Source organism: Lutra lutra, chromosome 17, assembly GCF_902655055.1.
Source record: "Lutra lutra chromosome 17, mLutLut1.2, whole genome shotgun sequence".
Lineage (NCBI taxonomy): Eukaryota > Metazoa > Chordata > Mammalia > Carnivora > Mustelidae > Lutra > Lutra lutra.
In genome coordinates, this window is record NC_062294.1 from 18,391,002 (window position 1) to 18,415,965 (window position 24,964).

At 54.3% G+C, this 24,964-nt stretch overlaps 3 protein-coding genes across 14 annotated transcripts in view; 1 reads left to right on the top strand and 2 right to left on the bottom strand.

Annotated features, from left to right (window-relative positions):
* Positions 1–7,991, top strand: part of KCTD19 (potassium channel tetramerization domain containing 19) — a 28,159-nt gene extending 20,168 nt beyond the window's left edge. For 2 of the 3 annotated variants that reach the window (XM_047711937.1, XM_047711936.1), the window contains exons 7-16: positions 712–872; positions 2,181–2,284; positions 2,772–2,914; positions 3,118–3,201; positions 3,469–3,583; positions 3,981–4,605; positions 5,868–6,059; positions 6,237–6,391; positions 6,721–6,822; positions 7,772–7,990. In XM_047711937.1, coding sequence (XP_047567893.1) covers positions 712–872; positions 2,181–2,284; positions 2,772–2,914; positions 3,118–3,201; positions 3,469–3,583; positions 3,981–4,605; positions 5,868–6,059; positions 6,237–6,391; positions 6,721–6,822; positions 7,772–7,885 — 1,795 coding nt within the window. In that variant the 3' untranslated portion in view covers positions 7,886–7,990. Of the gene's footprint in view, positions 1–711; positions 873–2,180; positions 2,285–2,771; positions 2,915–3,117; positions 3,202–3,468; positions 3,584–3,980; positions 4,606–5,867; positions 6,060–6,236; positions 6,392–6,720; positions 6,823–7,771 lie in introns of all 3 variants that reach the window. The other variant, XM_047711938.1, reaches the window with a different exon arrangement.
* Positions 7,944–18,760, bottom strand: PLEKHG4 (pleckstrin homology and RhoGEF domain containing G4). Of its 4 annotated transcripts, XM_047711932.1 has the most exons (26): positions 18,665–18,760; positions 18,418–18,469; positions 17,964–18,038; positions 17,692–17,790; positions 17,408–17,518; positions 16,394–17,104; positions 16,145–16,240; positions 15,944–16,067; positions 15,763–15,856; positions 15,602–15,676; positions 15,407–15,523; positions 15,146–15,244; positions 14,906–15,054; positions 14,625–14,763; positions 14,416–14,532; positions 12,618–12,800; positions 11,843–12,357; positions 11,521–11,767; positions 10,762–10,851; positions 10,457–10,678; positions 10,193–10,363; positions 9,936–10,113; positions 9,401–9,517; positions 9,020–9,256; positions 8,819–8,934; positions 7,944–8,647 (listed from the first exon to the last, which is right to left on the bottom strand). In XM_047711932.1, the coding sequence occupies exons 6-26, from the start codon at positions 16,902–16,904 to the stop codon at positions 8,642–8,644; spliced, it is 3,603 nt and encodes a 1,200-aa protein (XP_047567888.1). In that variant the 5' UTR covers positions 16,905–17,104; positions 17,408–17,518; positions 17,692–17,790; positions 17,964–18,038; positions 18,418–18,469; positions 18,665–18,760; the 3' UTR covers positions 7,944–8,641. The 4 variants fall into 4 exon arrangements, with proteins under 4 accessions (XP_047567888.1, XP_047567889.1, XP_047567890.1 ...); XM_047711933.1 differs by lacking the exons at positions 17,692–17,790; positions 17,964–18,038; positions 18,418–18,469; positions 18,665–18,760 and having other exon boundaries at positions 17,408–17,679; XM_047711934.1 differs by lacking the exons at positions 17,692–17,790; positions 17,964–18,038; positions 18,418–18,469; positions 18,665–18,760 and having other exon boundaries at positions 17,348–17,679.
* Positions 18,761–23,145: 4,385 nt separating this feature from the next.
* SLC9A5 (solute carrier family 9 member A5) overlaps positions 23,146–24,964 on the bottom strand; it is a 31,202-nt gene continuing 29,383 nt past the window's right edge. For 6 of the 7 annotated variants that reach the window (XM_047711942.1, XM_047711940.1, XM_047711939.1 and 3 more), the window contains one exon: positions 23,146–24,603. In XM_047711942.1, coding sequence (XP_047567898.1) covers positions 24,131–24,603 — 473 coding nt within the window. In that variant the 3' untranslated portion in view covers positions 23,146–24,130. The remainder of the gene's footprint in view (positions 24,604–24,964) is intronic. The other variant, XM_047711943.1, reaches the window with a different exon arrangement.

Here is a 24,964-nt window from a genome sequence, read left to right on the forward strand (position 1 = left end):
CTTGGGGGATGAGCTCTTGAATGTCCCCATTAGAGCAGGAGCATGGATTCTAATCCTGTTTTATAGAAAGGCAAATTGATGTTCAGAGTGAAGCAGTTCTCTTAGGGTCACAAAACATGGATACCACACCTAAACATAGAACTGGGTTTTCCTGAGCCCCTAGGAAGGTCAGCCAGTCCTTTGCATTTTGGGCCTTTGTGGCCCACACCATCCATCTCTCCCAGAGATGTCCCATCCCCGATGTCACAGAAGGCAAAGACAAGTGCCTTTGGAGGCAGGGGGGTGATGTTCAGACCCCCAGCCTCTTTCCTAGGCACACAGGGTATCAGTAATCTCCTAAGACCATGGCAGGTCTTAGGGATACTTATGGGGGTTTGACATGGGCAGATACTTATGGGGGTAGGATGGGAGTGGCTGGGCCCTGGCCTGGCTTCTGGAACCTTAGGCATAGCCTAGAAGCTTACAGTTAGTTGATTTAGAGGGCTTTGCTAAAGTAGGTCAGACTCAGCTCCAACATGGTGAGCCTTGTGTGTCCAAGTTCGTTCTCCCACAAGACATCACCACATTTCTGGTTCAAGCAGGAAATGACGTAGTCGGCACAGGTTTGAGGCAGTGGTAGGGGCAAGGCATTCTAGAGTGAAAAGTTGGTAGGCTAGACTCCCTTGGAGTGTGGTGCTGAGGTTCTCTTTAACAGGCCTTTCTTCTGGGCAGGAACTGGCTGGGGACTTGTCGGCTGCCCCTGACTGAAACTATTTCTGAGGTGTACGAGCTCTGTGCCTTCCTGGACAAGAGGGACATCACCTATGAGCCAATGAAAGTGGCCCTGAAGACTCATCTGGAGCCGAGGACTCTGGCACCTGTGGATGTGCTCAGTAAATGAGAAATCTTCTTTATTTGAATTTAGCATCAGAGGAGGGCCTGGGCATTATAAAGGAAAGTCAAGGCTGGCCAGACCCAGGAACTATAGATGGAAGAGGAGAGGAAAGCCAACATTTGTAGGTTTTCCTAGAGGGAAACTTTCATATTAAGGTACCCCTCCCTCACCTCAAGCCCAGGAGTAGTCTTGAGTAGTATACACTGGGCCTGATCTCAGTATGGGGTTGCATGGGTCTCCAAGGGTATGATTGCTCTGGCTCTGAGAGCTGACATGCTGTGCTCATTTGATCCTCATAGCCATCCAGGGAGGGACAATCTCTGGGTCCATTTAACAGAGAAGCAGAGGCTCGGGGAGGTGACTTGCTCAAATTACACAGTGGGATAGTGATTGAGCTAGAGTTTGAATCTGAGTCCAAAACTAATGCTGTTTTCACCAGCTGCCCTATAATCTCTAATAAACAACCTATTACCAACAAGCTCTTAGATCAAGTTTCTACTGTATTTCTATCATTCAGCAATAATCAAATTTATTCAGCACCTACCATATACCAGGAAAGAAGTAGACACTTAGAGTATAGAAATGAGCAAAACGGACCCAGTCCTTATCATGGAGTTCACAATCTAATGATATACCTCTTACCTTTCGATTGTATAACCTAGGTATATGCCCTTTACTCCTTAACAAAGCTCATTGGAAACTGGTTCCCAAACATCAGAACAAAGCCTAAGTCTAACCTCCCCCAGGAAAAGGGTCATGGGTTCATCTTCTCAAAATAAAGCCCCATTCTCTAGACAAGCCTAGAGGCTTGGTCTCTTTAGCAGTGAAGTGATTTGATGAGAGCTGGCAATGTGACATTTGCCAAACCATAAGCACAAACATACAGAGGGACTCCTCACCACATGAAGAGTCACACACCCAGGACACACCAGCCAGAAACCAGAGGCAGTTGGCAATGTAGGTGGACAGAAACATCAGTGCAGCTTTCCTGAGAGAGGTGGGTCGGGGAAGAGCAGCAGTGTCCCTGGGATTGAGATTTTAGAGGGTTCTCCCTTCCTACCCCGAGTTACCAGCTGACCCTCCAAGCTGCCATTCCAAACCCATCTTACCACCCAGGAAAGTGAGCTGGTGAGCTGCAGGGAAGGCCTGAGAGAAGGTTGGTTTCAGGGATTCCTGCTGCTTCTCAGAGGAGGCAACACAACATGACTAATGAAGATATTGAGTCTTAACCTGCATTATTAACCAAAATATCCCACCAATTTCCCTTCTGGTCACGTGACATGTTCCTTTTCACTGGTTTCTTCAGATGAGGAGTGGACGGCAGAAATTACTGTGTATTCCCCCCAACAGATCATCAAAGTTTATGTTGGAAGCCACTGGTATGCAACCACCCTGCAGACCTTGCTGAAGGTATGCCGGCCCTAGGCTGCCCTCCTTCCCTTTCGGCTTCTGTGGCTGAGCAGCTATAGAAGCTTGTCACCTGACCCTCACATAGCCCCTAGCCTCTGCTTAGAATAAGACCTTCCCCCTGCTCCATGGCCCAAAGTGCTCTTACTGTATGAGCAGCACACTAGGAAGGCCCTCAAGAGTTTGGGTTAGGAGGAGACCAGTCTGAGGGGTCTGGACCAAGGAAGACACAGGTTGGGGTTACGAATGCCTTGAGAGGGTGATCTAGTCTATAAGCCAGCAAAACTTCAAGCAGGGATGTTCTTGTCCCTGGATGCTCTGCTCCCCACTGTGGCTCCCTGTGGCCAACAAGATGGGGAGATGGAAATCCCAAAGCCTCTGTTCTAGAATGGTTGAGAAAACGAAGTAAGAGAAGACGGACCTGCCTCTTACTAAAGACCCAGCCCTTTAACTAACAGACTAACAGAGTCTGGCGTACAACCCCTTGCAGTATCCAGAACTTCTATCCAACCCGCAAAGAGTGTGCTGGATCACTTACGGGCAGACCCTGCTGGTCCACGGGGATGGCCAAATGTTCCGACACGTTCTCAACTTCCTGAGACTTGGAAAACTGTTTTTGCCATCTGAATTCAAGTAAGTGACAAATGGAAAGAAATCATGATGAAACCCCTTCCTTCTGCAATGAAAAAATCTTGAGTTTGTAGCCTTTGGGAAGGAGATTGTATTATTTACAGTATGTATGTAAACTGCTGTTCAAGGCAGCAGCTCCGAAGGCTATGCCTCCAACCACACTCCCACTGCAGCTGCCCAGGCTGACGACATCTTGTCATCTGCAGGGAGTGGCCCCTATTCTGCCAGGAGGTAGAGGAATACCACATCCCATCCCTCTCAGAAGCTCTTGCCCAATGTGAGGCATACAAGTAAGGAAACTTTGATCTAGGCACCATGTTCTACAGTTTGGACCTTTTATATTCCTCTTAAGATTCCTGTCCTCGGTCCCACCTCCCCGTTCTCCTTGGGGCTAAGGGGGTGGAGGAGGCCCAGGATTGGCTAATGACCTAAGTGAAACCTTTTAAGAACCCTTCTCCACCACTGTTTAGAGTTAACTAGCCAAAGGGCAGACCTGACCAACTGGTCGATGAATTAGTAGAAGCTTCTGCTCACTGACTCCCTCTTGGAGTCTGCAGGTCATGGACCCAGGAGAAAGAATCTGAAAATGAAGAAGCTTTTCCCATCAGGAGGCTGCATGTGGTGACAGAAGGGCCAGGGTCACTGGTGGAGTTCAGTAGAGATGCCAAGGAAGTAAGCCCCGGCCTTCTTTGGTTTGTTGTTATCCTGAGAGTGCTATCACAGGGTTCAGGGGTAGGCTTGCTACTGAGGGGCATGGCAGAATTAAAGAGCAGGGCCCACATGGATTCCTAGCATGATAACTATGTCCGAACATTGAAGGAAGCACAGGGAAGTGTTGGCCACTTGTGGCCTAGGATGCTGATGATATGTCCCTTTGGAATATGAGAGACCCCTGGGCTGGTATCACCCCCGCTCAGGCTGAGCAAAGATCAAGTGGCTGGCCTATGTGGAGGATAGGATTGATCTGGGTGAGCAAGTAAGGTCTTGGGAGGCCCAGATTATTCTTCTCAGGTGAAGCTTCAATGTGGAAGCACAGCATTCCCAGAACTGCTGTGTCCTCCTTCCCCAGACCACAGCCTGCATGCCCGTGGACTTCCAAGACTGCAATGACAGGATTCCATGGAACAAGGCCAAGGGGACCCTGGCCAGATCCAGCCAGACGGAGGAGTCTGAGCAGTACTCCCGGACCATCCAGGTGTCGCTGTGCCGAGGTGCCAAGAGGGCGGGCAATCCTAGCACATACTCCCAGTGTCCTGGCCTATGTGCCAACCCCAGATACTGGGGGGCCCACCCCGAGAGTCCTCCCAAGAAGAAATGCACCACAGTCAACCTCACACAGAAATCTGAAACCAAAGACCCTCCTGTCACCCCCATGCAAAAACTCATTTCCCTGGTGAGGGAATGGGACATGGTCAATTGCAAACAGTGGGAATTCCAGCCACTGCCAGTCGCCCAGAGCAGCTCCATGGAGGAGGCTACCCTGCAGCTCCCTTCAGGAAGTGAGGCTCTTTCCCAGCCCAGCACCTCAGCTTCCTGGAAAGGCCATTCCACAGGCTCAGAGAAGGACCTGGGCCCACTGGCAGGGGCTGGAGCTGGAGCCAAAGACAAGGGGCCAGAGCCAACCTTTAAGCCATACTTCCCTGTGAAAAGAGCTGTTACGCTAAAGGACTGGGGCAAGAAGCCAAGAGAGAAAGGTGAGTCCTGTCCCATCACTGACCTAAGTCTCATTTAACCACAGAGAGGGCAAACCTTGGCCAAGATCGTAGAGTGAATTAGTGACAAAGGGGGACTAGAACACTCTATTCACGGACACCAGCTCTGCCAAGCAGCAGAGATGACCAGCACACTGGCATGCCTTGTGGGGGTAAGAGCCTGCATGAAGCATATGGGAAGAGTGTGTCTGTGAAATAAAAGGAGCACAAAGAAGGCTGGGGGTTGGGGAGTGAGCAGGGGAAGGAAGGAAAAGTCTTGGGTGCTTGTGGAAACACAGGTCTTTGGTCTAGCTCTGGAGGCCAGGTTTCATGTAGGGAAGTGACCGGAAATAGGGCTGAAGACATAATTAATCAGGACAGGTCTTATGGGCCAAGTTCAGGACCTGGTACTTTATTCTGATTCTATGGGGTGTGGGCAGCCACTGAAGAATTTTAAACAAGGGAGCAAGTAGTCACATGTGCATTCAGAGAGTTTGCTCCAGGAGTAGAGGAAATGTAGCAGCAGAAGCAGGAGTGTTAGAAGTGTAAGGTCATTCTAGATCAAACAGTCTAGGCAGTTGGGGGAGGAAGTAGGGAAGGACCCAGCAAGAGAGAGGCCAGGTTTCTGGCTTGTGTGACTGCAGGAGGGTGGGTGATAACTAAGGCGGAATGGACAGGAGAAGGAGCTGAAGAGAGGCATGTTATATGTGGTGGAACAGTGTGGAGACAACCTAGGGGAGTATGCTGAGAAATGCCATGTTGGGCTGTTCCCTCTGCTCCCTCAAAGTCTTTCTACAGTATTCTGTTGCCTTCCCTTTTAAAGGCTTAGGGCCCTCCTTCGAGGCACCTCCTTGGGCCCTGCCTGTGAGGCCTGAGTTGGTCTGTCAAACATACTCTTCAGAGTGGACATGTATCAAAAGCTCACCCAAAAAGCTCCTCTCATTTTACAGTTTTCCAACAATTTCCAGTCCCCCAGGTAGGGTATTACCAACTCTAGTTAATACTAGCCTTAGTTCAAGAGGAATTCGGAGAGTTCCTTGGAGTTCTGAAATGTAGGGTTGGGCTTGTAAAGCTTCTACAACAATGGAGAGAGGAAGGCCAGGACAGGTCCCTACCAGCAGAGGGTGCTACTTCTGAGAAGCTGGAGGCAGAAGCTGCTAGAAGGCTGGGGTGACTGACTGTGCTGGTCTGACACCAGAGAACCCTTCCCTGCTTGGTCTCCAAAGTGGCTTAAGGAGGATCCCCATCCCATGTTGTTTTCACAGAAAGCCCTGGCCCTGAGCAGCCTCTGCTTGAGGCCAGTGAGGTGGATAATGCAGGGGTCATCCTCAAAGTGACCCATCCCCCCGTGGTGGGCAGCGATGGCTCCTGCATGTTCTTTGAGGACAGCATCATCTACACCACACAGATGGACAACCTCAGGCATACACCAACTACATCCAGCCCTCAGCCCAGAGGTAAGAGACTGAAGCCATAGCTGGCCCTGTGCTTCCTTGTGGAGATGCCTGAGCCCCTACCCAGGGTACTTCAGGAAAAGTCTCCCTCAGGAGCCCTACGCTTCTCCCCTTCCTCCAGGAGGGCTCTAAGGCCTTAGCTGCAGGCAAGTGTGGCCATATCCACTCTCTCCTCCACAGAGGTGACTTTCCTGAGTTTCTCTCTGTCCTGGGAAGAGATGTTTTATGCACAAAAATGTCACCGCTTCCTGACTGACATCATCCTGGATTCCATCAGGCAAAAGGACCCCAAAGCCATGACAGCCAAGGTGGTCTCCCTGACCAACCGGCTGTGGGTATGTTTGCCAGGCCCCAGACCTTGTTTCTTCTTCACCTGTCTGGTCCCCCTTTCCCCACAGTAAGTGGTGCCAGGCAAAGGGAAGCAAGTCAAGGGGAATAGGTGAGGGGCACAAGGGGGGCAAGAAGCACACAAAGAGGAAGACAGGGCAGTGTCATCTGAACCAAGCCTTGACCAAGAGGAGTTTGGCATGACAGTGGTCCCTGATCCCTGTAGCTCCTACAGACCAAGGGAAGCCCTGTTCTGCATCCCACTCTGAAAGGCAGGGAGCAAATGTGTGTCAGGCAGCTGCTTCCAGCCCTGCCTGACCAGGGGCTCTTCTGGCAGACCCTGCACATCAGCCCCAAGCAGTTTGTGGTGGATTTGCTGGCCATCACCGGCTTCAAGGATGACCGGCACACCCAGGAACGCCTGTACAGCTGGGTGGAGGTGAGGGCCACCTGTACCCCACTGGGAATGCTGACCCTGTGGACACCTCAAATGGACACTGTCTTGCTGCATGAGGGCCAAGCCAGCAGTGCCCAGAAGGCATGGCAGGCAGCTAACCTCTGGTCCCCAGTCCCAAGGAGGGAGAAACAGTGGCTGAAATTAACCAGCCCAGAGTGATCAAAAAGCAGTATGCGGGCCACTGGTTTTTGTAGATTTCCTCCAATGATACCAATTTTGCCTTCATTACTAATACCCTGCCCATGCTTGGGAAGCACATCACATGAGCCCAAGTTTTGGGGGTGCTGAAGCCAGAGAAACTAGTAGGAGTCAGACCTTTTTGATGGGTGATACCAATTTCACCTACTTCACTATATCCTCACTTTCGTACATTCCTTTCATGTATAAGCTGCTTTTAAAAGCATTCTTTACCAAAAAAATGTTCAATAAGGTGAAAGGAATGACCCAGGTTTGACCCAGGTTTTTTTGTTTTTGTTTTTTTTATTCCTTAAAATAATTTTAGAGTTTTAAGTTTTTAACATTGTAGGCGAAAAAGATTCAGCTTATGTCTCCTTAATTTGTTATTTCTGCAGTCAAGTACATTATTATAATACATTCACCCTACACACACTGGTTCTCAGTTACTATTAGGCCTCTGGCTGGTGTATTGATTAGAATGGTGAAGTCAGCATCTACAGCTAGAAAATGGAAAACCAGTGGCCCGAAACATACATTTTTGACCCTCTGGTCATTCTGGTAGCCACTCCCAGCCAGAGCCTTGTGAGAGGCCTTTGGGCAGAACTGAGCCCGAGAGCACCAAAGGTCCCCACTAACAGGCCTTGCCCTATCCCTACCCCACTCCCAGATGGGAGGACCCTCCCCACACATACCCACAGAGCTAGGGTAGACAACCAGCCAAGAAGTAGGGGATAAAACGAGCCTTTCCTTCTAGCTCACACTGCCTTTCGCCAGGAAATATGGTCGCTGCGTGGACCTGCTCATCCAGAGGGGCCTGTCTAGGTCTGTCTCTTATTCTATCCTGGGCAAGTACTTACAAGAGGGCTAGGGTGACCAGAAATGATGCCTTCACATACCCCCACCTGCAAGGCTCATTTTAAGAATGTGTGTCCCCAACTGAGGGTGTATCAGTCTATTTTTATTATAAATAAAGAGCAATTTACAAGTCAAGGGCCTGGACTCTCTGAGACATCAAAGACCTAAGAACTAGTGAAATAATTTTAGATAACACTCTAACTAAAAGTTATTCAAAAGATGTGGAGTCATTATAACCAAACTGACCCAGGAAAGAAGAGCTGGGCATGGGCAGCCAGGGCAGTCAAGGGTTAAGGCACAGCAGCTGTGGGCTTCCCCTAAGTTTGAGAAGGCTGGCTTTGAGACTAGGAGTCGGGAAGCAACTGCTGGGAACCCACCTATGTTCCTCCTGAGGGTGGGGGCGGTCTAGTCGCTGCCCAGAGCCACTTGGTGCCTCACCAGCCTAGAGCAGGGAAACACCCACACTCTGCTCCAGCCTAATCCTAACTCATAACTGGGGTGGGAACTGCAGAAGGAACAGAAGAAGGACACATGGGACCAGAAGCTCAGGATCAGGGTAGTCACTCAGGCTTGTGGCCAGGCTCCCTAGGAGAGGTCCCTGCCAGTCTGCCAGTGGGCACAGACATCAGAAAGAGTAGTCAATAGGGCAGTGCATGTGGGCTGGAGGTGGCCCAGGTGGCAACCACACTCTGGTCACAGCAGATCCTGAGAGAGGTGATGTTTCTTGGGCAAAAGCTCCTGGATCCACTGCCTGACTTTCAGCCCGGGCTCAGACCTGTGGTTGACAAGCTAGGCATGACTGCCTGTTTCCTCAACTCAGGGTCCAGCAGGGATGTCTGGGGTATGGCCCTGGCCCACCCACCCACCCACCCCCAATCCCACCTAAAGGAAAGGCAGCCATAGGCCTGGGCTGGGGCTGGTAGATACAGGACAAAATGGTACTCACACAGGACAAGTCTTCAAGTCCCCTGCCCAGGGCCTGCCCTGACACACAGCTGCTGTCAGACCCACTGGATCCACTGGCTGATGGGCACTGGGATGAGACCTCTGAGTCCTCAGGAGCTAGGGAGGAGGAAGGTTAGCTGTCAGCAAGGGAGGGCCAGACCCTACACGATACCATCCCGCTTCTGGCTAAGTCCAGACCTACTCAAAGACAGCTGACTGCCCAGCTCCACTTCAGCCTCCAGTGCTGCTTCCTCTGGGAAGCTGGCAGAATACAGGGGCCACCGGAGTCCCAGAAGAGCCGGGTCTCTGTACAGGTGCAGATTGAGGGACCCCAGTACAGAGCAAGAGGCAGGGTCTCCAGGAAGGGAACTCAAGGCCCCCAGGTAGGGGCTGTCACAGTCAAACGGGGCCACAGCAATAGAGGCCCGAGAGCGAACTTCTGCATAAGAGAGAAGGTCAGGTTGGGACAGAGCAGAGCCTACCTGGGCCAGGGTCCTGAAGGGAGCACAGGAAAGGGCTGACAAAGGTCCACCTTGCCTCCCATGCAGCCTTCCTTCCACACCCCCACCAGGCTTCCCGCTACCTCTGCACTTCAGGACGTAGTTGACGGTGCGGTCGCTGATAGCTTCCTTGCTGGGGGCGATGTCCCGGAAGGCCTTGCTCCCCACACCCATGGACACCATCTCAGCCATGCGTACTTCTGGGTGGAGAGGGGGCATAGGTGAGGGCTCTCTGGACATCAGCCTTGTCCTTGGCCTCTGTCTACCCACTCCCTTGAGTAAGTCTTTCCTGTACATCCATACCCTGCAGATTAGCTATCCTGTGCACAGAGTCTTTCTTGGTGCCATGTTCTCCTCCCAACAATCCTCCCAACAATCACAGTTGCCCTTTTAAATATAAGGCCTCTGATACTCAGAGAGATTATAATGTGTCCTGTAGTCAGGTACAGTGATAGCAGGACTGCCTGACTTGGAAGTTCTTCCCCTACACTGGCTGCTGCTGCTGGACCTCCCTGCTCCCAAGCATTTCCAGGCCCCTAGGCCTGCCTGGGCCCCTGTGGGACACTGTAAGCTGTCCAGAGAGGGGATCTTATATTGAAGTAGGGGGCAGGGACACACCCTTGTTGTGGATGGCCTGCCTCCAGAGCAGACGAGAAATGTCAGCTGTCCAAGCCTGCTTGGTGGCCAAGCTGGCAGCCTGCAGCACAAAGGTGTCCCTGGCCTTGCGACGGCGGAACCAGATCTCAAACCGTAGGTTGCCCTCCCCACAGCACTCTGTGAGGCCCAGGTCTGCCATCTACGAGGTCAGGAGAGAGGCTTGATGAGGCACGGGAGAGGTGGGGGCAAGGAGCATGGGAGGGGTCGGGTGGGCCTACCTTGAAGGAACGCTTATAGGCAAATGTGTCTGTGCCTGTGGGTCCTCGGCGAGGCTTGCTGAAGAGCAGCAGCTCCTCAAAGAGAAAAACGCGGCGCAAGGACTTACGGCGCCCAGTGCGCACCATGAACTCATCCTGTCTCACCAGCTGCCCCTGTTCCTTGAGGTTAACCTGCCAAGATGGTGCCCAGTGAGTGCCCAGCCTCTGCCGCCCCCTCCCCTCCACACCCACTGCACCTGCCCACCACAGCCTGGCATGACTCACATCACAGCCCCGAATGGCATCCATGGCCAGCAGGTCATTGCCGTGTCGCAGCTGGAAGCGCACGAGGCTCTGGGCGGCCTGTAGGGCACTCAGCTCCTGCACGGCGCCCCCGCAGGCCCGTGCCAGCTCCTGTAGCAGCAGCGCATACTTGCTCATGCGCTGAATGGGCTTCAGCAGGTAGGAGGCCAGGTCCAGGTGGTCCCCCAGCATTTGCTGCTTGTCCTGATGGGTGCACGGAAGACCGTTAGGTGGCTTTGGGGTGCTTCCTCCAGCCCCTCCTCCCATACAGTCTCAGGCCCATCTACCTTGAAGAAGGTATGACCAAAGCTGGTCATCAGGGCATCGGAGCGAGGTTTATTCTTGCTGTAGAGCGCGTACATCCCAAACTGCACCCTCTGTGAGGACACACAGCTCAGCCTGGGTGCAAGGGGGCCAGCTCCCAAAGTCTGGCCCCCATGGGCCAGATGCCCTCAGCTTGAGAGGACCAAAATGCCAACAAACATCTCCCAGGGAAGCCTCCCCCGACCCAATCTGCCTGGCTTTGAATGAGAGGTAAATGCGGCAAGAACAGGCACTGTGCAGAGCGGCGCTTGCCCACAGGGCCTCTGCTCCCCCCACTGCTCTGGGAACGCCACTCCGGGATCCCTCACCGCAGACTACCCCTTCTCTTGCTCACTACACTTGGCCGCTTTGACTGGCCTCTTCCTTTAAACTTCATCTTTCCTCTGGATGGAAAACTCCAACTCCAACCCTGCCCTCTGGCCCCAGCTTAAACATCAGTTCTTTAAAGAGGCCTCTAACTGCCCCACTCCTGCCCCACCACTAATTCACTATCATCGATCGATCCTGGTTATTTTCTTCCTAGCTCCAGCTATAATCTGGAATTCCCTTTTTTACTTTTATGTCTCTTCTACTAAAATATGAGCATCCAAAGGGACAGGGACCCTGCTGGTCTTGCTCACAGCTGTACCCATCAGAGAGCCTGGAACCAAGCATGTACCCAGGAGCTCTTTGTTGAGTGTGACAGAATCGGCTAGGGGCCATGTGGCCTGTGGGAGGCTTACGTGACGCAGGAAAGCATAGGCTACTCGGGATGGGTGCTGGGTACAGGCCTCCAGCTCACGCAGGAAGAAATGACAGTGAAAGTCCCGCAGCTTCTCCAGGTTGCCAAAGAGGTGGGCGCGCTGGCCACGGAGGCCCTGGGGCACATCGGGGCGCTCCAGCTCTGGGAAGTAGTTCTCCATGGTGTAGTCAAGAGCACGGACATACTCCCGCTCTGTAGACACCATCTCCGCCAGCACCAGCTGGAGCCTACCAGAAAGGTGGAATCAGGATTCAAGACCTCTCTCCTGCCACTGCCCTCCCTGCCCTGCCCACTGGCTGCACCTGCTGGGGCTCCTGGGGTCAGAGCTGCTTGGCAGAGGCATGGGAGGGGATGACCCTGGCCGGGCACCCCCTCCAGCCTCTGGTCTGTGGCAGGTAGCCGCAGTGGCCACATGGTGGCAGTGGTGGGCAGGCTCTCTGAGACTCTGCCCCAAATTCTGATCAAGGCTATGTGCCTTCCTCAAGGGAGGGGTAGCAGATGCAGGTGGGATGCGTCTGACACACAGGCTGGCTGTGCTGCCCGTCGTGGTCGTGGTCAGTGGTGGCTTCAGTGCAGCCTCTAGCTTCTGGTCCAGGGCCAGCCAGGTGTCCTGGCATCGTGCCCAGGCCCAGCGGCACTCCTGGCGGATGCTCTCAGAGCCCAACCCTGTGGCCAGAGCCCACATTTTTCGGAAGTGGGCAGGAGGCAAGTCAGGGTGCTTGGTCCAATGCAACTGCAGCCGTTGCAGCACGACCCCAGGGTGCTCCTGCTCCAGCTCTGCCAACACCTGCTGCCCTGCCTCAGCCCAGGTCGAGGCCTATAACACCAAGCCAGGAGAAGCAGTGAAGGTGGAACCCACCAAGACCACCGAGCCTTCCCTTCAACCCACTCCCCATTCCCACAGGATAATGACTCAGGCCATATCCCCCCCCAGTGGTTGGATTTTGGGGTCAACCTGAAGACAAGGAGAGAGAACAGGCAGAATGTCCTGAAAGAGCCCAGGCTGTGCTGGGGTTAGACAGCCACCCCTCCATTCTCACTGACCACCTGCAGCCAAGGTCAGGACACCCCACCTACCTGCTTGAAAAAATGGGAGAGCTTCTCAGCATCTGCCAGCCGCTGCCGCTGCCGGGCCAAAGCTCTGGAGAAGTCAGTCAGCTGGGCTCGCAGGGCCAGAAAGCGGGCCCCAACAGGGCCCAGCTCAGCAGCCTCCCAGCCAGCCAGTGGCTGTAGAAACTTCTCCCCTCGCCTGACCTGCTCCTGGAGACAGAGACTGGGCTCAGCGATCTGGGCCTGGTAGTCTAGCCCAAAGCAGTCCTTTCACAGACATCTGTATATATCATTGTCAAGTCTCTCCTATGACTGAAGACCTTCCCTTGCCCACCCCCCAACTCCCCTCTGTCTCTGTGCCCCTCTCCACAGCCAAACTTCCTAGAGAGGTTGTTATCCTTGGTGCCATTGCTTCTTCACCCTGTCAACCGAATGCAACCTCAGTGCCACCTCCATCCCCAGCCCTTCTCAGGCCTCACCTGACCACCGCTTAGCAGCCTCTAGTCCTCTCTCTGCTAGCTCCCCAACAACTCTCCACTCACCTGACTCTCCTCATCCTTCTCTGGTGGTTCCTCCTCTGCTCCCCATCCCTCACCTGGGCCATTAAACACTGATGCTCCTGAACACAGTCCACTCTCTCTCGCCTCAGGCAATCTTGTGTGACCGACTTCAAATGTCATCCACACACCCACATCCACCAAGTGACCCTCTACACCCTGTTCTTTGAGTTCTAGGCCAATACCTATGGGCCTCATTCCCTCATGGCCATCTCCAAAGCACACCCAAGACTGCACTGATGAATCCCCTTCCCCCAGAATGTCCTTGTCTCCCGGCCCCTCTCTCAGGGAATGGCACTCATTCACCCCTGCAACCCCCCTCTCCTTCTATGTATCCACCATCAAATCCCAGCAATTTCCCAAATCAATCTCCTCTGCCACCATCTGGCCAGGGAAAGCATCATTCTCTGTGGGCCAATGCGACTGCATCTGTGGACTCTACACAGACATCATTCACATCACTGTCTACCCAGAAACTAAGATGATAATCTGAGAATGTGGATCTCGTTATGTGACCTTCCCACTTAGATTTTACACTGTGACAGAACCCAGAAACTTGGCCACTACTTTTCCAGCCTCATTTCACCTCATCTCACTCCATTCTCCCTCCCTTTTCTGCATTGCATTTCAACCTCACTGTCCTGCTTATGGCTTCTCAGGCAACCCATGCTCCCTCCTGCCACAGAATCTTTGCACATGCTGTTTGCTCCCTCAGCCTGGAATGTCTCTTAACCCCAACCCCTCTCCCTCCTGATTAACCCAGATCTATTTTTCAGCTTTCAGTTCAAAAGTCCTTATCTCAAGGGGTGCCTGGGTGGCTCAGAGGGTTGAGCCTCTGCCTTCGGCTCGGGTCATGGTCTCGGGGTCCTGGGATCGAACCCTGCGTCGGGCTGCTTGGCGGGGAGCCTGCTTCCCCCACTCTCTCTCTGCCTGCCTCTCTGCCTACTTGTGCTCTCTCTCTGTCAAATAAATAAATAAAATCTTAAAAAAAAAAAAAAGTCCTTATCTCAAGAAAGCTAGCCCAACGCCCCTTCTGGGTGAGGTCTTTATTAATATACTCAGATAGAACCACCTGTGTTACTTCTCTCCAGAGCTTTTGCCTGTTTACAAACACATACATAACTTTGAACCTGTGATTACAACTCCTATTCTCTACTAAACTATACATTCCAAGAAAGAAAAGAATAGATGTACTTTCACCCACCCGCACTCCCTGTCCCCAGCAAAGTGACCCGATACTTATGGAATAAACAGGTGACCAAACTCACCTGGGCAACCTGGTCCAAGTCCTGAAAAGGACCTTGGGCCTGGAGCAGCACGTCCAGGGAGGGCTCCCTTAGCTCCTCAAGTGCTGGCCAGCCCACCTGCTGCAGCCACACTTCAATCTGGAGGGGGACAAGGGGGGAAAGGAATGCTGCTGTGGGGTGGAGGTCATGCTTGAGATGAGAGGGCGGGCCCATCTGGGCAGAGTTCCCACCTGGTGCAGTCCACCCTGCTGGGCCTCCAGAGTCTGGACCAACTCTAGTGCCTGTACCCGCCGGTTACTCTGGAGGGTCAGTTGGTGCAGCAGTCCATCTACGCGGCCATAGAGTTCATCAACCTCATCCACTGCTGGCCTGGTACAGGGTACATGGTCTTAGGGCTCTTAGTTATCCTGTTCCACTCCACCCTGTCCTGGGACCACAATCCAGGCTGGTTCTGAGCCAGCATAGGATGTGGTGAGCTGGGGCAAGATCTGGGACCTGAGTTTGCATCTACCTGTAGTCTGGGCTCAGGGTCACCTCTGGGACTTCTTGCTTCAGCCATGCCAGCTCCAAACTCCCCTGGCCTTGTAGCCACGCTAGCCGTGGTGAGTCTAGCACGTGCTTCATCAGGACCCGTGCCTGCCGTAACAGCCGACCAACTTCCTGCGATTTAAGGCAACAGGTAGTGGAGATGGCCATGGGGGAAAATGAGGGAGTCAAGGAGCATTTGGAAAGGTGTCGAGCGAACACTCACCCCAGGCTCCATGGGCCGGGCCACAGCCTTCATGCTCTCGATGGCCCCCTGGAGCAGGGCACAAACCACCTGGCAGCTCCGCAGTAGGGCTTCCAGACGCTGTGAGCAGGGGAGGGGCAGGCATAACCAGAGTAGTGCAGTGCTGGTCCCACGCATCCTGGACCCTGGGCCAGCTTTGCACCGCTGAAGCCAACCCCAAAGAGGCCCCTCTGCTGGCCAGATTGCCTGCCACCCACCCTATGCCCCATGCACCGCACTGACCATCCGGAAGTCCAGCCAGGCCTGGTGGCAGTAAGGCAAGCCTCCTCCCATTGAAGCTGGCAACCCAGAGGTGGAGACGTGGTTCAGGAGGCTCTGATGAGAGGGCAGCTGCTGCAGCTGCCAGAAAAGAAAGTGGTGACAGAGGCCTACTGGAGAAACAGCCCATCTCCACCCCTGGCCAAAATGGCTCAGTACCTGCAGCCTGGAAGGCACATCCTCTGGCATCTTTCCCAGTAGCAGCACCTGGTACACTGACCCTGGGGCTGCCTCCTGCAAGGCATTTGAGTTCAACCACATTCCCAACCCTACACAAAAGGAATGACTGAAGGCAGCGGAAGCTACAATCCTGTACTCACCTGCAGTTGGCTGAGCCCCCAGAAGAGAGAAGAGCTTGGGGAACAAACTTGGGCGTCCACCAGCACGGTCAGACCCATGGCCTGTACTTCGGGCCTAAAGGAGAGGCTTCAGTTCAGTATCTAATTCCCCAAACTTGCCATCTCCCAGCTCAGCTCCACCCCTCAAACTTCCTCCCCCAACCTGGGGATGCTGCGCAGGTAGAGCAGGAGACGGATGAGTTCATGGTTACTGCACTTGGGGTGAAGCCAGGCAGGGCTATGGGCACAGAGAAGCAGCACTGCCCGGCCTTCTACATCCCGAGTCCCTGTGGGGAGAAGGCGGTGAACACCTGCCCAATCAAGTCACCCCCCTCTGCCCCTGCCTCCAGTCTTTCCCAACTACCTGGCAGAGTAGCCATGCCACTGGCCAGCAGCTCCCAGGCCAGGTCTTGAGCCAGGAGATAATCAGCAGGCTTAGGGAGGCTAGATCCACTGAGGTCTTCGGAAGGAAAATGGCTTGGGTCTGCCTTGGGCTACCCACCCAGAGACCCCCTCCTCAGACCTGGGCTCCAGCTGGAGTAGGGTGAGAGCCCTCCACACCTTCAGGAAGCCCCACTCCCTTCCAAGACCTCCTTGGCCCTGCCTCCCTTACCTGCCTCCAGTAGCTCTGATGACATCTGAGATAATGGGCCTCCAGGGTCCACAGGATCACTGTCTAAGCCCTCAGGACCCAGGCAGGCTGGCATTAATCTGCTTGGAACTTGGTCCCTTGCCAAGCCTCCCCCTTGGCTAGCACTCTCACCCTGTGCGAGGCTGAGGTGGGAGGACATTGGGCACAGGAGGCTCTCCACTCCAGAGGGCTTTGGTCCCTCTAACTGGAGTGAGGAACCCCCTAATGTGGAACCCTGGCCATCCCCCGACCCATCTACAGCCATCTGTCCTGGGGGTGACTGAGGCTCCCCAGGCAGGAGGCTGCCCTGTAGCCCTTCTCCCTCAGCTGTCCCTGCTGTTGGTCTCAGAGGATAGGGGTCCTTAACCCGCATGGGGGGAACAGGTTCCCCTTCATCCCAGACATCCCGCAAGCTGCACACTGCAAACCTCCAGTCAGTGGCGTGACCCTGGGAGTCCGGGGACTCATCCCCAACCTCCAGAGGCCCTTCCATCACCCCCTCCTTAAGAGTGGGCCTGCTCAGACCAAGTAAGAGGGGGTTGGGCCCTCAGTGTGAGGCTTCTGCTCCTCCAGGGAATGGGTTGGTGATGGTCGGGGTACAGCTCCGTGGGTGAGACAGGCAGAAGGCACTAGACCAGAGGAGGGGCTGGTCTTGGTGCCCCGAGGGAGCACAGACGCAGCGGCAGTTCAGACCTGAAGAGAGGGGAGAACAGCAGGGGTCAGTCCCCACGCGACCGCGCTCACGTGGGCCTTAGCCATGAGGGCCCCCACGCTTGGACGCACACTCCCCACCACACTTTGCCGATCTACGGTCTACGCAGATGGGCCGCCGCCATTGCGTGGACGCCGTGCTGCCTAGTGCCGACACCCGCCCAACCGGGCCTTGTCTCGCCACGAGACTCCACGCCCCGCCCCTCGCCCGCCCGCCTCACTCACGTCCCCGGGACACGGAATCGCGTAGCCGAGCCCTCGAACCTGCCGAGCCCTCGAACCTACCGCACCGCCGTCGACGGCGGGTACAGCGAAACGCCCGGCGTCCACGGGCGCCGCCTCCTGGCCGCGGGTTAGGAACGCAGGGCGGCAGAGGACGCGGCGCCGCGCCGCCCCCTGGGGGCCGGAGGACGGAGCTGCATCCCACCCCAGGCCCGACGGCAGCCGCCCGGACCCCCAGGAAAGCGCGGAGGGGCCGGCCCTCGCAGCGCCCCTTGCCAGCCGCCGTCCCACCCCAACCCTTGGGGCCAGGCGGCTCCGCTCCACTCCCACCCTCAGGGCCCCCTTACTTTGTCTTGGGTTTTCTGTAGCCCGGAAGGGGCAGAGACTACCAGCCGTTTTGCTGTGCCCACTCCCCGGGCCTGCCTGGGAGCGCCGGAAGCGGCCCCCTGCTGGGGAAGGAGGTGTTAAGTGCCCGAGGTGAGTGATCCGGTGGGCGGCGTGGGGGTCGAGGGAAGGGACTTGCGTGGTGGGGAGTGGGGCATGCGGGGGCGGAGACGGGGTTGGTGAGGTTTCTGCTCTTGAATGCACGCAGTATGGGTGGGGGGGGGGACTACCTCACCCTCTCTCCTCAAAACCGGGAGCATTCACTCCTCACGGGAGAAGAAAAGTGTGAGCCCACGGTCTCAGGAGGTCCCTAGAAAGAGAAACTCTCTAAGCCCAAACCAGCTGCTTGGGCTGCTGGAAACCAATAGGGGTATCTTCGTGGAGGGTAGGAGGAAGGCACCTCTCCCTTGCAGCGCTCAATCTTCCTTCCAGGCAGGGCCACTAAGAGGCAGATTGTTTAATTCCATGCCCGGCTGGGGACTGCTGTCTGGGCTGGAGGGAGGGAGGGAGCATGGAGGCCTCTGGGGTAGGAGCTGACTCAGGCCTACCAGAATCTACCAGGCCCAGACCCTCCACTCTGGTGCATTTTCACCTACCACCCCTCCCCACAAAGTCCCGTCAAGGAGGCTGGGACTGAGGTCAGGGTCCTGGAACCAGAGACACTAACCCAGGCCTGCTCTTTCACTTACCTGCTGGGTGAACTCCAGCAACTCAGTTCCCTTTAAGCCTCACCTTACTCACCTGTTTAAAAAAAAAAAAAAGGAAAGAAAGAAAAGAAAAGAAAGTAAGTCATTCCTTTTATTTTTCTGGGGTTGTCCATAGGAGTAGGAAGACCCCATGTGTTAGATGTTCCATCGCTGCCAGCATTTGGGCTGTGTTCATGCCCTCCCCATCATTTCACCGTCAGTCAGGGGATCCTGAACTGGTGAAAGTTACCTGGAAAGTTGACCTGTGAGATCCCTCCCAGCTCTGAGGTGTGAGGTGCCTTTAGGGCATGTGTGCCTGGCTTGACACTCCCCAAAATTTGTGGGAAGACTGTAAGAAGATAGGCTATGTAGCCAGAGGAAGGCACGGTGCCCCACAACATGCTCAGGCCCTTGGTTCCTGGGAGGGGAGGGGGCAGTGGGTATTATGGCTTCCTTGGCTCTAAAGCAGGCACCTTCTCAGAAGCCTGGAGGTTCCCAGAGGAGCAGACCTGAGCCTCCGAAGCAGGCACAGTGGTAACAACAGCAACTGGCTCCCCCGACCCCAGCTGCCACATCAGCACCCCAAGTCCAGCCTCTCAGGCCAGCTACCTAGGAGCCTTCTTCTCGAGCTGATCTGGCTGTCAGAGGAGCCTTGGAATTGTCCTGCTCCATCCCCAACCCCCAGCCAGGACCTGGTCCCACCCTCCTCTAGCTTTTGTGAGCATCAGGACCAACCCTGGATCCCTCCCCAGCTGTCCCAGGGCCGCCCCATTGAGTCATTGCCTCCTGCTCCCTCCCTCTCCTTCTGCTGCCCACTGTCTGCCCACCCCCAGCCACCAGCCAGGCCTCCTAGGAGTGCTAAGATCTGGGGGGACCTATGGCAGGCATACATACCCCCCCCAATACCAGAGGCAAGTAAGAGGCCTCAAGCCACAGGCCATAGCTGACCCCAGCACAGCCAGGCATGGGCGGGCAGACAGATTCAGGGTCAGGGTCAGGCCTTGGTTTATCACTCCACATAGAATGTGCCTTGTAGCTTCATGGAAACAGAGGGTACTGTCCACTTCTGTACTTCCAGCACTTAACATAGGGCCTGGCATAGAATAAATGCCTAGGGGTCCCTGAGAGTGGTCACATTACACCTGCCCTCCTGAGGCTCCCCATCCTTAAGCCAGCTGTGAACTAGAGTCACAGTCACAGAGGGAAAACAGAAAAGGCAGAGAATTGCCGGATGCACAGCCCTAGGATGGCAAAGATACAGATAGAAATGGGACACACAGAGACCTGGTGGGGGAATACTGGGAACTGGGCCTGGAACCAACCCAGGCCGCTGACCACAGCAGGCTCTGCAGGGCTGAGCTTGCAGGACTGAACAGTGACTCATGGGGCCCTTCTCTGTGGCTCTGCTGGCAGCAAAATCTGCTCATAGCAGCCTTTTCCACTGAGATCATAAAATGGGGTTGGGCCTCCCTCCCCTGCCCCGTCCCCAGCCTCCCTCGGCCTCCCATTCCTTGCCAACATGAATCAATCAAAAATACGATGGGGGCGGGGCGCCTGGGTGGCTCAGTGGTTTAAGCCGCTGCCTTCAGCTCAGGTCATGATCTCAGGGTCCTGGGATCGAGTCCCGCATCGGGCTCTCTGCTCAGCAGGGAGCCTGCTTCCCTCTTTCTCTCTCTCTCTCTCTCTCTCTCTGCTTGCCTCTCTACTTGTGATCTCTGTCAAATAAACAAATAAAATCTTTAAAAAAAAAAATACGATGGGGGCTGTGGGCCTAGTGATAAGAGACCCAAAGTCATTGCTCTTACTCTACCCCAAACCTTGCACACTCTCTTCAGTACTGCCCCAGACAGCAAGTGTGATAATACCCCAAACCTTCCAGATTGCTCTCGCTTTTGGCCTAAATAAACTCCAGACTCCATACTGGCCTGGAAAACTCATCTGATTGCAAATTTTGTTGCAAACTGTCCTCTACCTGGAAAGCTAATCTCCCCTAGTCAAACTCCTTCCTCCTTCAAAGCCTGGATGCAACTTAGGTCACCCCAAAGGCCCTGTCCACCATCTTGCCCAACCCATGACTTGCTCACTCTCCTATATCCCACATGCCTGCCTCTCCCCCTCCATCTCTGGCTAACCCTGTCTTCCCATCTGTTCTACCATCCTCAGTTACCCAGCACCAAGCCCAGGAGTCCCTCTGTACCCCCTCCTCCTACACGTTTAGTTGCCTGATTATGTGGTTTTGATTTCTACCACCTTTCTAATCTACAAATTCTCGAGGGATGTCGTCTCTGTGATCTCCCTTATGAGGAGCTGCTTAAGATTACAGATCTCTGCATCCCCATTGCTTTGCTGAGTCAGAACCTTGGGGCAGGCCCAGGAATCTACATGGCTTTTTTTTTTTTTTAAGTTTTATTTTTATTTTATTTTTTTTTTTAAAGATTTTATTTATTTATTTGACAGGCAGAGATTACAAGTAGGCAGAGAGGCAGGCAGAGAGAGAGAGAGGAGGAAGCAGGCTCCCTGCCAAGCAGAGAGCCCGATGCGGGGCTCGATCCCAGGACCCCGGGATCATGACCCGAGCGGAAGGCAGAGGCTTTAACCCACTGAGCCACCCAGGCGCCCCTAAAGGTTTATTTTTAGAGAGAAAAGGAGCAAGGAGAGGGAGGGGCAGAGGCCGAGAGAGAATCTCAGGCAGGCGTCCCACTGACTGCAGAGCCCTGATATGGGGCTCGATCTTAGAACCCCAAGATCACAACCTAAGCCGAAACCAAGAGTCAGATGCTTAACGCACCGAGCCACCCACCCAGGCGCCCCAGGAACCTGCATGTTTGACACCTCTTGGTGATTGCGACCCTAAGTCTGAGAATGGTTGCCTCCAGCCTCTTCATGTCCTTAGACTGCTTGAGCAGAACAAGCTTCCCGTCTCCAGCCTTCCTTTCTACCAGTCCATCCTCCACTGGGGGTTTCTTTCATTCCATCTGGCACTAACTGCATTTGAGCTCCCTGAAGCATATCACTGCCCACACCACTCCCCAGATCACAGTTCTCCCAGGCCAGCTCTCTGCCCCCTCCACAACTCAGCAGTGTTTCCCACACCAACCCCCACAACCCCAGCCTTTGTGTCCCTGGCTGGTCTCTTCACAGCACATCAGCCACTGCTCCTAGCATCTTGCCACGTGTGCTCTGGGCATCCTTCGTTTATGTGGTTCTTTCTACCTGGAAGGCACCCACCCACCCAACTTTGCCTGTATTGTCTGAACCCTTATATACACACACTTTCACATCCACTACGTCCTCACAAAGCCTTCCCAGATCTCCTCAGAGCCCCACAGCACTTTCCTCGATCCTCGCCTTGTGTCTAAAACCTGTAATGGATGGGACGCCTGGGTGGCTCGGTTGGTTAGGCAGCTGCCTTCGGCTCGGGTCATGATCCCAGCGTCCTGGGATCGAGTCCCACATCGGGCTCCTTGCTCATCGGGGAGCCTGCTTCTCCCTCTGCCTCTGCCTGCCATTCTGTCTGCCTGTGCTTGCTCTCTCTCCCTCTCTCTCTCTGACAAATAAATAAATAAAATCTTTGAAAAAAAAATAAAACCTGTAATGGTGAACATTAGTGATCCCTTACTGTAGGCCATGCTGTTTACTAGATTCTTCTCACTTTTTCACTTCATCCTGACAGCAAACTTATAAAATAAGTATACCTGCTTTTCTGTCTTGGAGATGAAGACATTGAGCCTCACAGAGAGTATGTAACATGCCTGAGCTGCCGTAGCTGGTTAGTGACAGCTGGACTGTTAACTCTAAGGTCCTATCACTTCAAACTCTAAACAATGTGAGGACAAAGCCCAGTTCTTCCCATTTTCCCATTTGTAGCCCAGAGAAGGGAAGTGCTTGTTGACTACCTGTGTAACCTTCGCAGTGTCGAGAGTCCTTCAGATCTACAGAGACAGAAAGTAGATTAGTGATTCCCTAGAGCTGGGCAGGCAGGGGATGACGAATGACTGCCGATAGGCACAAGGTTTCCTGGGGATAATGAAAATGTTCTAAACTTAGATTGTGATGAGGATTGTACAACTTTGTGAATATATTTAAGAAAACCACTGAACTATATACATTTTAAACCGTTGAGTTTTGTAGTATATGTGTTGTATCTCAATAAAGATGGATGTTTTCTTAAGTGCTTCAGACAGTGGGAATTGAATCTGGGGCTGCTGTTATCTAAGGGTTTTGGTCCCTAGATGTTTCTGGACCCCACACTACCCAATTTAGAGTGTAAACTCCCATGGTAACCAGCTCCCTTGAGATTGCCTCCCACCTGCCATGTGCAGAGGACTTATGTTTATTTGTCCTATACCTGCCTCCAGATTTTCAAGGAAGGCTTATCTGGTCCCTGGATGTGCTGGCTGCATCTTTAGGTTACCTTGGGACCTATCTCCTGGAGTCTCTTTTCCCACTGGCCTCCCCCATTTTAGAGTGGGCTCCCAGTTCTGTAACCGTATGCCCAAATAGTGATCCCTGAACTGCCACTGCAGGCCCCGTGCTCAGCCAACCATATTGGAAGGTATGAGGGAGGAGGGAAAGAGGTCCAGAGGGCCCAGCAGTCCTTCCCAGGATCCCCCTCTATTTTCTCTCCTGGAAGCCCAGGGCAGACAGTCATAAGTTTGTATTTCCCTCATCAGATACCCCAGTTGCCCCTGCAGCCCTAGGACCCCCAGACACATGGACACAGGACACCCATTCATCCGAGAGATGTTTAATGTGTCTTAGGTTCAAGATACAAGACACAGGGCAGGTGCTAACCCCAGGAAATTTTCCTGCCACTCAGTCAGCCCGCTTACCACTGCAGCCAGGTATCCCAGCCCCAGAGCAGTGGGACGGTGGCCCTGGAATACCTGGCTCCTTTCCTATTTGGGGAATGTCAAGGTGGTCTTGGCCCAGAGGCCACTATCTCCCTTCCTCAGAAAATCCAGACCCAGGAATCTGAAAGATCCAGACTTGGATACAGAGCAGCAGATCTTCAGAGTGACCCCTGCCAAGAAATAGCCCTGATCTGAAGCCTGGCCCAGCCCTGTAGCCTTGATCCTGGAAAAGGAAGAACTACAGCCCCAATAACTGGCAGCAAAGGGAAGGAAATAAAGCAAGAATTGGACACAGGTTCCCACTGTCCCCCCGCCCCGCACAACTGACTATAGGTAGCGGACCCAACAGGGCAGCAAAGCCTAAGGTTGAGGCCTGCTCCACCTCCCACCCCATCTCTCTGAGGACCAGCCCCTAGAATAGCCTCAGTGCCAGGGCACTGTCCTTGAGCTGATGCTGGGGGGTGGGTGGAGGGCAGGAAAGGCCAGCATCAGCTATGGAATGATGCCCTCGCTTTGTGGGCAGGAACAGCTGCCTAGAGTGACCCTAGGGGGACCCACTGAGGAAAGGGCATCAGCTTCCCAAGTGGCTGGGCCTAAGACCTAGAAGTTCTGGACAGGGTCCTGAGCCAGGGTAAGGGCCTTATTGAAAGGGAAGGTGGCAGGGATTAGGAGCAGGAAAGGTGGTGAAAGGGCCCCTGTTGAGGACCAGTCCAGGATACCCCTCTGACCTGCCCCAAGGAAGTCCAGTTGCTAGTTCAGGCTCCTCTGGCCCCTTGTCAGGCTAAGTGGGCTCCTCTGTCCATTGCCCAGGGAAGACTTCCCATGGGGGGCTCCAGCCTCCTGTTCCTCCTTGAGCCTGTGGGCTACAGCCGGCCACCTTTGTTGAACTGGATGCACCAGTGGGAGTTGGCTGTGCGTGGGCTAAGATGGGTGCGGTCCTCGTGTCCCATGAGGGGTTGCAGCTCCTGCTGCTGGGGGATGTCAGCACTGCTCTCACTGCGAGAGCGGCCGGCTTTGGCCAGGCTTGGTGGAAAGGCGAAGCTAGGGCGTGGATCGTAAGGCAGGTCGAAAGGGGGCTGGGGCTCTTCAGCAGCCAGTGGGCAAGGAGGCAGGCGGGTCATAGTTGGGGCCTGGGTACAGGGCGGGGATGCCAGGCTCTCCAGGGACGAGATGCTCTGGTTCCAGCCCGCCTGCATGTCCACGGGCACAATCTTGGTGGTTTCCGAGGACACGTAGACTGCCAGATCTCCCTGCCCACTCTTCCAGGGTAGCTCCTTCTCTGCACAGGTTGGGGAGGGGGGGATGATGCGTGGGCTTGGGCACACCTCAAGGCTCCCTGGGGACAGAGAGTACATAATGCACTCATGAGTAACACAGTGGAATCCTTCTCAAGTATCACCACATTTTCATAAATAAATTCATTCCACAGTTGCCCTAATACATCCATATGTGCGATTCGTGGATGAGGGAAAGCTCTCCATTGTATCCCCAAAACCTAGCACAGGGCTGGGCACCCAGTAGTTGCTCAGCAAATACTGACTGAACAAAAGAAGATAATTCAATCAAGAGAAAGCAGGCGCCAGGCAGGGATAAAAGCCCATCTACAATCAAGTCCTCACCAGCTTGCAGCACTGGCCTCAGAAACCACATCCTGCCAGGCCCTGTCCCAGAGGAGACAGCAGCAAGGGTGAGGGAGA

Excerpts from the sequence above, each read along its gene's own strand:
- PLEKHG4 (XM_047711932.1), bottom strand. The coding sequence starts at position 16,904 with ATGGAAGGGCCTCTGGAGGTTGGGGATGAGTCCCCGGACTCCCAGGGT. Across the intron at positions 11,768-11,842 it reads GACCCCAGGAGCCCCAGCAG|GCTCCAGCTGGTGCTGGCGG; the intron begins GTGCAGCCAGTG and ends CCTTTCTGGTAG. Across the intron at positions 9,518-9,935 it reads GCAGGCCATCCACAACAAGG|AAGTACGCATGGCTGAGATG; the intron begins GTGTGTCCCTGC and ends CTCTCCACCCAG.